We start from the raw sequence: 14,236 nt of genomic DNA, 5'->3' as shown, positions 1-14,236 counted from the left end.
TTGTGATATTTATTATAACATATATTGGCCGAACTATAAACAGTGGTATCCAATCTCTACTTTCCATAACAGTACACATATTCTCAATACATGACATAGCATTTTTATCTTGGATTAGGATAAAAGAGCCATACTCTGATCCTCAAGGAGTGAATTGCAATGCGTTTAAATTGGTTAGCAAGGCTAAACCCAGGTTATTCCCCTTTCTGTCACATGTTTAGCGGGATGGAGGTTGTATTAAGGCGCTGTGCAATAACATTTCCGAGCAAGAAGATAGTTGTAATACTTGGAAACTCAGTCACTAGAATTCGTGAAATCGTTCCAAAGACGAGGAACCGTCCCCTCGGCTGGCTCCGGCTTTGCAGGGCTCAGGTTGTATTTTTGTCCCTCTGGAAATGGGGGAATGTCTGTTCCGACAATTGGTAACTTTGTTCTATTTTATTATCCCTGTCTCTGCAGCTCTGTGTTGTAGCGTTGCCTGGGGTCCACGGACATCTGCAACACCGCGACGTTATTCCAATTAGTAATTTAAATGAAGCATTTGAATTTTTTTTATTCCTCCCCTCCCCATTAATCTGCTGCGAGCGGCAATGCAGTGTCCCTGTCCCGCCTTGGAAGCCGATACGTGTAAATGTTACATCCTCGATGCTGTTAAAAGTCCTTCGTCTTGCTCTTACTGGCACACCCCAAGGAGTCCCCTGCACCTGGGAGAAGTTTGGCTCGCTGTGCTTTCAAAGCAAACAAGACGTTGGTTTGCTTTAATAGCCCCGTTTGGGTTTCAGGGGAGGGGAGGCAGGGCAGCTTAAGTGAATCACACACGTTGTGTCTTAATTGGGGTAGCAAAAGCCTAGAGAGATTTTTGCTGGTTCTGGTTAAACATTATTTGCACTTTTGTTGGAAAAGTGGCCCCTAGCGTGCAATTATGTCACATTTCTTTGGCTTTTACAATTGAATGCAGAACAGTAACCTCTTTGATTTATCCTAGACGGGGCAGACTCCCATTTTCCCCCACTTCCTCCCCCCTCTTTTCTTACCCCCCTTTTTTCTGTAGCCCTAGGAACTGTCACTCAGTGTTTTTTACGCTCTCAACAATTTCCAAAACAAACAGTGGTGGCTGCAGCCGTCTATTGATTCAGTTGGATGCAACAGTATCTCTCTCGCGCGGCTGCTCCCCAATCGGAGCGACTCCGTTTGCCAGCGAGGGCAGGTCTGTTCCCTAAAAATTCCTCCCCTCGCCAATCTCGCAGAGCCAGCGGGAGGAATAAATCGAGGGATTTAACCTGACGCGGGTGCCCACATGCAGGATGCGGAAGGAGTGCGAGGGAAGGGCTGTCAGGGGGAACCTTACGGCTCCTGCCCGCGGGGGCTTTTAGTTCTGTTTTAGGAGCCTGGGGGATTTCCTCTCCATTTTTAAAGGACCAGGCTTGAAGTTCCGCCCTGGGGGATCCTCGCTGCGCCAGGATGGCTCTCAGCTCCCGAGCTCACGCCTTCTCTGTTGAAGCCCTAGTGGGGAAATCCGCGAAGAGGAAACTGCCCGATTTGAGAGACGAGAAACAAGAGCCCCGCACAGAGAAGGGCGAGGAGGCCGGGACTGGCTGCAGAGCGAGAGAGAAAAGCCAGGAACCTGGTTCGTACCCCGCGTTTTTGCTCTTTAAATAGCGGCGGACGGGAGCTGGGCGCAGCGCTAAACGCCTCCCGCACACCCGCAACAAGAGCTCCAATTCCGCAGTTAGTCTCCGAGCCAGGCCACGGGGGGAGAGCTTCAGGAGCCTGTTTAGATCTATGCAGACCAACTGGGGGGCCCGTGTGACACCCGCACACTATCTGAGCCGCACCCGCCGGCCAGACCGACAGATTTAAGACACAGACCGAAGAACCTGCCCGGTCGTTTGACTAAACTCCCCGGACGCCCTGTGTCACCTCGGCGGGTTCCCGTTGCTGTCGCAAGCCGGTAGCAAGAGAAGAGAGCGCAGCCCTCAGCTCCGGTTTGGGTTTGACAGCGAAGGGTTTGTGCCAGCTGCCCCGGAAAGGAACCTTTCCGTTCCCATCCCCGGGCCCGGTTAATCTCCAGGCGCTCGCAGCGGACGGAGGCTTAGTCTAGATGTAGAGTAATCCGAAATAGTCTGTATAATTGATTAAATATTTCAGCCCTGCAGCGGCCCTGCCCGGGGTGGGGGTTCCGCAGGCCAACTCCGGGACCAGGGAGGGGGCATTTCTGTGCATGCGGAGAACTTGTTCTTAACGGGAACCGTGTAAATGTTTCTCATTTCTGTTCATGGCAGAAAAGAGGCCGAAAGCAGACGCGTCGGCTTCTTTCTCGGCGAGTGCCGAGGGCCGAGAAGCGAAGGAGGACGTCCAAGTGGAACTGCAAGGGTCTGAACTCTGGAAAAGGTTTCATGAGATCGGCACGGAAATGATTATCACCAAAGCTGGCAGGTACGGCAGGGCCAGCCAAGCCGTGGGCCCGTGGGTCTGGATGCAAGCTATGAGCGATAGTCGTAGGACGTCTTGTGGCCCAGGGAAACCCAGGTTCTGAAAAACGTGGGTTGTGCTTTCGATCGCTCGTGCTAAAGCTTCAGACACGCCGGGAAGCTCAGCAGAGAGCACGGTCAGATATGAAACTTTTAACACAATCCATTCGTTAAAGCCATTTGGCAAAGGTTTGGCAACGGGACCAGAACTAAACCATTAGGAAAGCGTGTACAAAGCGGAGTAGCGTGCAGTCATGTATGTTAAATGCGATAGTTGTCTAGAACCTCTTCATACTTAATGTTCAAAACGGTCTCATGCAGCCCATCATTGATAGGTGTTTTCTTTTATATAGTTTATTCATGCCGGGTATTAGCCATATCGATATGAAAATTACAAATATTAACCACAAATGCGGGTGTTTATCCTACTGTTAGAAACCAGGGTCAGTGGAATTGTTTTAATACATCGATCATTTTTTCATTCATACACCTTAATATTTCCCGTCCAGTAAATCTTACTGTAAGGGTTTATATACAGCTAAATGCCCCTTATCTCTGCTAACACCCTCGCATAACAGATATGTAACTGCTCACGTTTTGGGCTGTGTTTTGCTCTTAGAGCGACAACCACACGGATACAGAGGGTCTCACTCCCCGTATTTTCCGTGCAATCCCATTTCCCATTTCTCGAAAGTGATTATGTAATAAAAAAAATCTTGTTTTACTTTTAAAATGCGAGCTTTGTCCTTGAAACTCCCCCCTTGTGACCAGCATCAACCCGAGCCGGGCGAATAACGGGCTCCTTTCTGCATCCGCAGGAGAATGTTTCCCTCTGTCAGGGTGAAAGTGAAGGGCCTGGAGCCAGTGAAACAATATTACATCGCAATTGACGTGGTCCCTGTGGACTCCAAAAGATACAGGTAAAGAAACGGATTCGCCAGATGCCGCGGTGCGTTTTACGGCGAAAACAAACCAGCCCAGACCCTGCACGGTCCTTAGAGGGACTAGCAGGCAACCCGCGCCAGCGAAGGGCCCCACCACCTGCCCGCGGTCGCTGCTTAGAGGGAGCGGAATAAAAGAGGAGCCCCGCTCACAAATAGCTGAGCCCCCTCCGAGCTCCCCCGCTTCGATGACACTCGCTAGTGCCCAGCGCCAGCGGCGGCTCTGCAGGGTTTCCCCGCCAAGGGCGTCTCGGAGCTGGGGGCTCGCAGGCCCGTACGGGGCTTTGCCTGCCGGTGTTCCCGTGTCCATCCCGACCCCGGGCGCGCACACCCGGGCAGGGCAAAGCGTCCACTCCCAGGTCTGGAGCCCAGGGGATGCCGGGCGGCAGCTCGGCGGGTCCGTGCGGCTCGCCCCGCAGTCCCCGACCGGCCCTGGCTCCCGAGTGACAATGGCTGTTCCTGGGCTACAGAGATTCAGGGTCAGAGCGGGGCGCGAGAGCGCAAAGGACACAACCCGCAGCCTTGCCCGGGGCACGCACCGGCGCAATCCGCCCGCCGGGACTGGCGGTGCAAGGGACCTAGCGCTGCCCGGGGCTGCGGGCCGGCCGGCGGGCCCCAGCTACTCGCCGCCAGCGCCAGGCGCTGAACGGGCTGGGATCCCGCACCCAGGAAGGAAAAGAGGGGAGCCGGGTAACCCCGCCCCCACCACATGCCAAGGCGGAGGCCGGGAGCAGCCGGACACTCCGGCCTCGCTGTTGTGACTCGCAGCCCCGCAGAAACGCGTTTGTTTGAGCGGCCGAGCGTGTGGATACGCGGAGCGCCCGCGGGGGCAGCGCCTCCTTGCGCTGCTTAGGCGGCCTCCCCTGCCTCGCCCCGCGATGCAAACACAAGCCAGCCCCGCCGGGCCCCTGCTTGCTGCCCCTTTCCGGTGGCAGCCTCCGACCCTGCCTGGGCCTGGCTGCAGGAGCCGGGCCCTGCAACTGCCCGGTGACCCGGCTGTGCCCTCCCTTGCAGGTACGTCTACCACAGCTCCCAGTGGATGGTGGCTGGGAACACGGACCACTCCTGCATAACGCCCAGGCTCTACATCCACCCCGATTCCCCCTGCTCGGGAGAGACCTGGATGAGGCAAATCATCAGCTTCGACAGGGTGAAACTCACCAACAATGAGATGGACGACAAGGGGCATGTAGGTGTGGACTTTGCCCGGTCCCGTCTGGCACGCCGGGGTGCGGGGGCAGCCCTCGGAAGACGAAAACCTGCTGCCTCCCTCCCCCGCCCCTTAGCCTTCTGCTCTTGTGCGGCCTCCCGGGTGGATGCAGCCGCGTTCCGGCTCTGCCCCCTGCTTCTTTCCCATGCACAGCCCGGTACTGTGGTACCGGCGCCTGCAGCGCTTGGGGAGGGAGACCTAAGCCAGGGCTTCAGCTGCCCTGGAGAGCAGCGCCACTCGGCCCGGTGCCTTTCTCTCGCTGCCCCCGGGCCTCCCTAGCCCCTGGGATCCCCTTTCCGGTCACGAGCTTCCAGAGCAGCTGAGGAACGAGGGGGCGGCCAAGACCCCAAGGGCGCAAAGCGCTTTTCAGGCGAGTCAGATGGCGGCCTCGCAGGGCCAGTGGCTACAAGCACATGCCTGGGGCCTGTTAGTGCCAGCGCCCGCAGCCAGGAGGAAGGGGCTGGGATCTCGGCACACAGAGGCTCTCCTCGCTGTGCAGCCCTCCCCAGCCAGCGCCTAACCCTGCCCGCCGGGGGGGGGGGGGGAGGGGAGTAGGGACTGTCCCTCACTGCGCTGCAAACGCTTCCGCGAGCCCCAGTGCCCACCCGAGACAGGCGTGGGGGAGGGGAGGGACTATACAACGTTGCCGCGGGCACTGTGGGCAGCCCGGGAGCGCGGTTTGCGGGGGCGCTCGGGGCGCGCCCCTTTGGCAGAGCTGCGGGGCGCGGGAGGAAGGACCGCCAGGGAGCCGGGGCGGGGGCTGTTTGGCTGCTACAGGGCTTACAAACCAAAGCAAACGGGGCTTTAGCAGAATGGACTTCCCGGCTCGCGCCAGAGGCGAGCGCACATCGATGTTTGAAGGCAGCTCAGAGCTGGCGCAGGCGGAGCAGCATTTCCTGCAGACAGACCCAGGGGGACAGGTGCTCACCCCCCCCCCCCTTTTCTTGTCATTGGCAGATTATTCTGCAGTCCATGCACAAGTACAAGCCCAGAGTGCACGTCATTGCTCAGGACTCCAGGTTCGACCTGTCCCAGATCCAGTCTCTGCCGGCGGAAGGGGTTCAAACGTTTTCATTCAAAGAAACCGAATTCACCACTGTCACGGCTTATCAAAACCAGCAGGTAACGCGCAGCAGGCGCGCGCCCGCGCTTTGTCGCCGCGCGGCCCGGCCGGGTTCCCGGGAGACAGCGCGCGGCTGGAACCGCGCACTTGGAACTTGGCGCTTGGATTCATTTTGAGCACGTGGCATGGCCGCGTGCTGGGCTGTCCCCCGGGCTGCGAGCACCGGCTCGGGCGAGGGCTACAACTTCAGTGAGACCCCTGGGGACTTGTACTCCCCAGGGACTTGATTGCAATCCTGACCATACTTCATAACTCTGCTTAGAAAAGGCCTGATGCTGAGAGGTGCTGAGTCCTAGTCCGATTTACTTCAGCACCTGGAGGATCTGGCCCTGCTCTCATCGGAGCACTCTAGTGTCAGAGCACTAGGGGGGACAGGTTTATACAACTTCTGGAAATGATGGAATTAAAAGAGCACAAAGGGCAGCAAGATAAAATAAATAGAAGGGGAGTTTGGGAAATATAAAAGGGAAAGGAATTTAATCTGCCTGGGAATAAGGAATTATCATCATAATTCTTTGATAGGTGTTGCTCCAAAGTACATAGCAGGGAAGGGATATTTATAATAGAAGCAATTGCCATATTTGGGTCAGATTTTGTCCTGACCTTCCTCTGAAGTTAACTGGGCAATCTGCAGGATTCAGAAGAACAGATTTTAATATAAACAGTATAATTCAATATAACAATCAGCAGAAGTGATGTATGCTTGTTACATATTTTTAATCCTACTTTCACCTGGCTGTATTTACTCAATACAATTATTTCCTTATTGTAACTTTTAAATCTGTAGATTACCAAACTGAAAATAGACAGGAATCCCTTTGCTAAAGGATTTAGAGATCCTGGGAGAAACAGGTAATTGTTATAAACTGTCAATCACAGTCTGTGCATTCTTATGTGTGTAAAAAGATATATGCTCTATTTCTTTCCACTTTGAATTTACTATTTTAATTTTAGATTTGAAATGACTTTGTTAACTACCTGGAAAGAAAGAAAAGAGAGAATCCTTTAGAATATTTATGTAATCTTTTCTTGTGTAAGAGATCTAGTAAAGCAGTAAGACAGTAAATTCACAGATTTAATTCTGCAAGAACCAAGTAAATAACTGAATCCCAAATTCTGCTTTACAGGGGAGTTCTGGATGGACTTTTGGAAACATATCCATGGAGGCCACCACTTACTCTGGATTTTAAGACTTATGCTTCAGAAACCCATGGTGAGTTTTGAATCTTCAAGTGGTCTCTAAGGAGACGTCTACACAGCAACATTATTTTGAAATAACTAATATTATTTCGAAATAACTTAGTCCATGTCTACACAGCAGGCAGTTATTTTGAAATAATGTTGAAATATTGCCAAGCTGGAGGACTTCTTTTTCCAACTCCTGTAACTTTCATTGTATGAGGCGTAAGGGAAGTTAGAGGAAGAATGGTCTGTTTCGAAATAAGTGCTGTATAGATGCTCCCATTTTCAGAATAAGTTATTTCAAAATAAGCTACGCAATTGATGTAGCACAGTAGCTTATTTCGAGTTAAACCCTGCTGTGTAGACACACCCTAAGGTGTAAACAAAACATTAGTCATTAACCAGAAATAATCTAACCATTCTGCATGCATGAAATGCCATTAGCAGATACCATTCTAGGTGATGGCACAGTGTTGAAAGGATTAGAATTACAATTAGAATTTACTACCTTTGTTTTTTCCTGATGTTTATGGTTAATAACAACTACCTAACTGATTGTTTCTGAGAGCAAGAATATTTTAACATTAACTCTTCATTGATTTTCAAATCAAATGACATTGAAAATAAGCAAATATCTAAAAAAAAAGGACAAAAATAAATATACTAAATAAATAATAACAACTTGTTTGGGACAGCTACCTCAGGCCCTGACTCTGCAAAGAGCTTTGGCCAGGGGGATTCTTATGCCATTTTAGTAGGGTTCCATATAAATGCAAAAGTCCATCCTCTTGGATCTTATTGTAGTTTTGGAGCCATGAAGACCATGTATCTCCTTGTATTTTATCTGGTAACTAAGGGCCATTTTGAGATGTTTTATTAATTCCATCCTATTTGAACATCTGGAAGTAGGGAGTTTCAGTGAAGGAGCTTTTCCTATAAAAATCCTTCTTTCCACTGATCTAATACAGGTTGAGTCCCACCTTTTTGTGTGTGAAGTTTGTATTCTTTTCATGATAATGTGTCAAATAGTTAATTCTTTAGTGCTGCAGTAATTTTAGCATTGTGTATATACTTAAAGATTTTAATGAGTGCACATATTAAATCTAAAATATGAATAAGTACAATAAAATAAATATTACAAAGAGAAAATGAGTAGATATTAACTTTGACATTCTATGGTTCTAATTCCCCTACCTTATGCAAGAATGACTCCTATAGAAATCAGTGTTAAGAGTATGAAGCTTGCCCCTGGAACATTTTGGTAGTGCTTTAATGTACACAAACCACTGAACTGAAGTTGAGAGTTCTAAAACAGGATTCATACTTATAGCTTGTATGAAAAAATAGCATTCTGCTGTTTGGGTGGATATTTAGAATACTTTTGTTATTTTGCTATCTTGTCACAAATCCATAAATCTATTGTGACTGTCCATTCCTTTCCAGAAAACTTTCTTGAAATACGATCATGATAATATCTACTTATATCTTCTGGTTTTCTACTCTTCATTTTTCTATAAACAAAATCAAATGCTTAAATAATAAAAAAGATTGTATAATATCTATAAATTATGAATAATAAGGAATATTTAACTGCTGCAATGTTGCAAATAAATGTTGGAAGGTTTTTCAAATAAAAATTATCTCTGTTGAGATATTAGTTTGGAGCCCAGTCCTACAGATTTTTCAGAGGCAAAATGTCCAATGGAAGTTTTGCTAAAAGAATGACTGCTCATAGAGCCAGATGAAAAATTGTGACTCTTATATTGGAAAACATTTTTTCTGAAAAGACCATGCTTACCAATTTAACACAGTCATTTACCTTATGAAAAATTTGAAGATCTCTATATTGTAGCACATACATCCCACATTATCTGAAAAGGTGAACAGTTCCTATTTTATGATATCAAGAGCGCAAAAAACCCACATAGACATAGAAACTAAACATATAAATACCATACAGAATTAATAATGGTGTGGGATGTTATAAAAGTGTTATAAGCATGCATTTCATATGGCTGCTTTTACACACAAGTGGCCTTAAACAAAAGATAACTAACACTGTTCATACATATGTAATGTTAGAAATAGTCCTAGAGGAGATGGATTAGTGGACAGAGTGCAGGCAAGATGGTAAAAGGTGCTTGATGAAAATCATTTGTCACATAGATTTCATGGTTTTTATTGTTTTTCTTAATGGCCAGTTTCTGGAACTCAAGTGAATATACCAGAATCTCATATTTCATTTAAATAAAAACAAGTTTCTAGATACCATGATTGTGGAAAAAAGCTTGAAAAAACAAATTCTAAGAGCTCAAAATCTAGAAGGCAAATGATTTATTTTAAAAACCTGTGATTTTTTTTAGACATGGCTTTTTGCATCCAACTGACTTTTGAACACTTGGTCTGATAAAATTGATATCACCTTCACTTATATGAAATAGGAGCATACACATGCACTACGACACCTATGCACATGATTTGAATTCAATGGCAATAAGATCAGGTCTAAATATTTGTACTGCAAAGAAAGTTAAGTTGAACCCATGAAAACTTTTTTTAGAGATTTGTTGTGGAGACTTGCTATTTTCTGCTTGCATTTCTAAAACACTGACAATGAGTCCATTAGCTGCTCCTAAATAAGCCTGCATTTTTTTTGTTAGTAATTTAAGGGGTTTTGAGAACACGACAAGGCTATTAAGTTTAAACATACCTGCATATATCTGTCTGAACTGAAGAACAGCTTATGGATGAGCAAGAATTTTCAAATTCCAAAAGTTACTCGACCTACCAAGAAACAGTGCACAACTGATAGTGACAGAGAGAAAGAGTTTGGAAAAATTAATGCCATAGATGCTGAAAAATTCTCAGCAACGGTCTTTTGATGGTACCTAATAAAATGCAAAAACAGATTAGTAGTATTATTTTATTTCTTTCCCACCCCACAAAATCCAAAGATCATTTTAAGGAGCTTTTTAAGGAGTATTTTAAATTTATAATAATACTCTATAAACTACCCTAGTTAGCTGCATTGGGTCTACTTGTGCAAGTAGTAATGATCTTGCCATCACAATATATTCTTACATTGCTTAAGTTGACTGTAAAACACTTTAGCATTAAATAAGAATTAGGGAGGAGAGGAGGAGAATAGGTCCTTTTCATTGCCTGTTCCCTCTCTCATTGAAATCAATATTGAAACAGAAATTGACATCATTGTGAAAAAGATGAAGCTCTTAATGTGCAATATGTACCATAGTTCCTCCAAATACATACATAGTCTGCTGTTCATCTGAGAACAAGAATAGTTTCTACATTACATCACTTCTTAAACCTTCACATTATATCAGTCTCATATACTGACAGAAAAAAAGGATAGAATTTCAAAAAATCCCTCACAGACAAATACACATAAAGCCTGACCAGATCATGTCTTGCATACATGACTTTGAATTATAGTGTAAATGAAGAAATATTCTAAACATGTCACAAACATTTTTACAAATTTGACCAAAGGCAACTGAGAATATTTGAGGGTTTTCTTTCACGACAGCATCAATACCATGTAAATAATTTAGAAAAAAAGTAGATCCAAACTTTTGTGATATAAGATGCAATGCAGTGGTGCTAATGCATCTGCAAGAGAAGAATGGGGCTTTTAAATTAGACCATCTTAAAATAGGATCAGTTTAGCAACAGAAATACACATTGTTCTGCATCATTTCACTGTCAAAGCAATCATCTCCCTTTAGTTTTTACCCTAGAACTTACATAGGAGAAGCTGAAAACTTGTGAACAATGATGTTACATGCCAGTAACCTAATAAGAATGTAAACCTGTAAAATAAGTTGATGCTGTTTTTCTAATAAATGTATGAAAGCACTCATTGATCCATTTCAGAAAATAGGATGTCAAATTGCAAAGTACATTTAAAGTTGTTTGAGAAACAGCGATTAAGAATATTTTATAAACTGCAGTGAAAATGAAATAAAATGAGTCAATTCCTGTAATCAGGGGTTCAAGGCAAATTTTCCATCAATGCTGAATAAGAAGTATTTTATTATTATTATTATTATTATTATTATTATTATTATTATTATTATTATTATTATTATTATTATTATTATTATTTATTATTTATATGCCTGGAAAACTGCTGGAAATCATGAGGAAAATGTTACAGTGTTTGTTTATAAATAAAATATAGGAATCAGTTTTACAGAGAAGCCTGATTCAACAAGGAATTTTTGCATGTGTGTGTTTCAAAGCCCAAGTAGTTCCAATCAAGTTATTGAGACTAAAAAAAAGGGAAAAAAGAAAAAAAAGTAAAAATGTTAGTGATATAATAGGATATACACCATGTTGCTAAAACTGTTAAAATATGTACATATATATGTCAAGACAATATAATTGTAATGTCTTATTGTAAGTGACCCAACTAGCAATAAATACAATCTTTCCCTGTTCCCACCATAAAAAAATTAATGGGCTTAGCCACATGCTTACAAACATGACTACCTTGCTGAACTGGGGTCTAAACAACAAAGGTGTGAGGCATAACTTATGGATGAATCTTGCCATAGTCCATGCAGAAACTCTCCCTCTGGAGTCAATAGGTATTTAGATGAAAATTACAAAAGGCTATATTGACTTCTGTGTGGTCAAGATTCCACCCATAATTCTTATTTGTAAACATCCAATAGCATCATTTTAATGACTTTTGCTTTAATTTTTAGATGGGAGTTCTGGTTCTTCTCCTGCAACCTCCAGTGGTGGGACGCCATCTCCTCTGAATTCCTTGCTTTCTCCATCTTGCTCACCTCCTACATTTCACTTGTCAGCGAGCAGCATTGGAATGTCATGCCCTGAAACATATCTACATAATCTCAACTTGCCCCTTTACTACAAGATTTGCCCTACAAGCCTTTTGAGACAACAGTCACTTGTATTTCCAAGTCATGAAAAACTGGGAGGCACCAACCCACATGTTTTACACCACTTCATGGTGGATGTGCCTGGGCTGTCTTCCCTTGGCATAACAAATCTGAAAAATGGTAAATCTGAAGATTTAACTGGGCAGTGTCTACAAGTATCCAACTCTGCTAATCAAATGGTGTATGGATTACATGCATCTGGAAACATTTTCCCATCAAGTCCCACTGCTCGGGAAGCTCTTAATTGTTCTTTACATTCTCCATATGGCTTGTATGGTTATAACTTTTCTATGCCATCTAGACTGATGAACGCAGCGAGCCATTTCAAAGTGAATGACAGCATTCCGACTTCTTTTAGAGATGGCAGATGTAATCATTCTAACTGGCACTCAGCAATTAACCATTGCCTCTAATGGAACCATATAACATTTCTAACGCAATGACATGTAAGCAAGTCTTTTCTTCAATCATTCCCAAAGGTTTGCTGATTATTGTACATACCGTGCTTCATAGTAGAAGATTGACCTGCCTTGATTTTTAACTTTTCATATGCAACTGTGTTGTAAGCAATGTTCTGAGCATGGGAGACAACAAAATATCCAAGAACAGAGAAATGCCGTTTGGTAAGAGTTATTTATGCAAGGTTCATAGCATAGGTGGAAACTTTACATTCATTCTTTTAATGTTTGCACTCTGTAGCAGGAATGAACCTCAGTATTAAGGAGCAATTAAGTATGATAAATATGCAGTACTTTAAACATTATTTTTATGAAACTGTTTATCTAACTTCACTTGTAGTTACTTTGAAGATGAAGGGCTAGCTTCTGCTCATTGTACTTGAGTTGTCCCATTCATGATAATGGGATTATTTGAGGCCCTAATTCAGCAAATCATACCTATTCAGCTATGAGATTAAGCCCATATTTCAAAGTTATTGACTTGATGGGGCTTGCTGACTCAGGACCCACGTGATCCAGCTTTAGCAGGATTTGCTCCCAGATGTAACCATGTAATGTTGAATGAAGCAAAGACTGACCATAAGGCCAAGAGCTTGATTCTTCCTGGCGTGGGATGGTGGGAAAAGTGTCTGATCAGAGGGGGGTACAAAAAGCCTTCTTGTCCCTGTGCCCCTACGTAGCACAGTCTGCTCATTGTGCTTCCATAGAATCATAGAACCATAGAGCTGGAAGAGACCTTAGAAGGTCATCAAGTCCAGCCCGCTGCTCTAGGCAGGACCAATCCCAATTAAATCAACCCGGCCAGGGCTCTGTCAAGCCGAGACTTAAACACCTCTAGGGATAGAGACTCCACTACGTCCCTAGGTAACCCATTCCAGTGCTTCACCACCCTCCTAGTGAAATAATTTTTCCTAGTATCCAACCTGGACCTCTCCCACCACAACTTGAGACCATTGTTCCTTGTTCTGCCATCCATCACTGCTGTGAACAGCCTTCCTCCAGCCTCTTTGGAACCTCCCTTCATGAAGTTGAAGGCTGCTATCAAATCCCCCCTCACTCTTTTCTTCTGCAGACTAAATAGACCCAGCTCCTTCAGCCTCTCCTCGTAGGTCATATGCTCCAGCTCCCTAATCATTTTGGTTGCCTTCTGCTGGGCCCTCTCCAATGCATCTACATCCTTCCTGTAATTGGGGGCCCAGAACTGGACACAATACTCCAGATGTGGCCTCACCAGAGCCAAGTAAAGAGGAATAATCACATCTCTGGACCGACTGGCAATTCTCCTCTTAATGCAACCTAATATTCCATTAGCCTTCTTGGCTAAAAGGGCACACTGTTGACTCATGTCCAGCTTCTCATCCACTGTAATTCCCAGGTCCTTTTCTACAGAACTGCTACTTAGCCGGTTGGTCCCCAGCCTGTAACAATGCTTGGGATTCTTCTGTCCCAAGTGCAGGTCTCTACACTTGTCCTTGTTGAACCTCATCAGAATTCTTTTGGCCCAGTCCTCCAATTTGTCTAAGTCACTCTGGATTCTATCTCTTCCCTCCAGCGTGTGTACCTCTCCCCCTAGCTTAGTGTCATCAGCAAACTTGCTGAGGGTACAATCCATCCCCTCATCCAGGTCATTAATAAAGATATTGAACAAAACTGGTCCCAGAACTGATCCTTGGGGCACTCTGCTAGAAACTGACCGCCATCCTGACATCGAGCCTTTGATCACTACCCACTGGGCCCGGCCTTCCAGCCAGCTTTCTATCCATCTTACCGTCCATTTATCCAATCCACATTTCCTTAACTTGCTGGCAAGAATATTGTGGGAGACCATATCAAAAGCCTTACTTAAAGTCAAGATCTATCACATTCACTGACTTCCCCATATCCACAGAGCCAGTTACTTCAGCACAGAAGCTAATCAGATTG

The 14,236-nt window shown here is 45.1% G+C and overlaps 1 protein-coding gene across 1 annotated transcript; it reads left to right on the top strand.

Moving 5' to 3' along the window:
- Window positions 1-1,070: 1,070 nt before the first annotated feature.
- TBX22 (T-box transcription factor 22) lies at window positions 1,071-13,143 on the top strand. The gene is made up of 8 exons (XM_075940783.1): window positions 1,071-1,627; window positions 2,283-2,436; window positions 3,290-3,391; window positions 4,427-4,601; window positions 5,580-5,744; window positions 6,533-6,597; window positions 6,873-6,958; window positions 11,658-13,143. Exons 1-8 carry the CDS (start codon window positions 1,462-1,464, stop codon window positions 12,266-12,268), a joined length of 1,524 nt encoding a protein of 507 aa, XP_075796898.1. The 5' UTR covers window positions 1,071-1,461; the 3' UTR covers window positions 12,269-13,143.
- The last annotated feature ends 1,093 nt before the right edge of the window (window positions 13,144-14,236 follow it).

This window comes from Pelodiscus sinensis, chromosome 13, assembly GCF_049634645.1.
Source record: "Pelodiscus sinensis isolate JC-2024 chromosome 13, ASM4963464v1, whole genome shotgun sequence".
In the NCBI taxonomy this organism is placed as follows: domain Eukaryota; kingdom Metazoa; phylum Chordata; order Testudines; family Trionychidae; genus Pelodiscus; species Pelodiscus sinensis.
This window is presented reverse-complemented; position numbering and strand designations above follow the sequence as displayed.

Excerpts from the sequence above, each read along its gene's own strand:
- TBX22 (XM_075940783.1), top strand. The coding sequence starts at position 1,462 with ATGGCTCTCAGCTCCCGAGCTCACGCCTTCTCTGTTGAAGCCCTAGTG. Across the intron at positions 2,437-3,289 it reads ATTATCACCAAAGCTGGCAG|GAGAATGTTTCCCTCTGTCA; the intron begins GTACGGCAGGGC and ends CTGCATCCGCAG. Across the intron at positions 3,392-4,426 it reads GTGGACTCCAAAAGATACAG|GTACGTCTACCACAGCTCCC; the intron begins GTAAAGAAACGG and ends CCTCCCTTGCAG.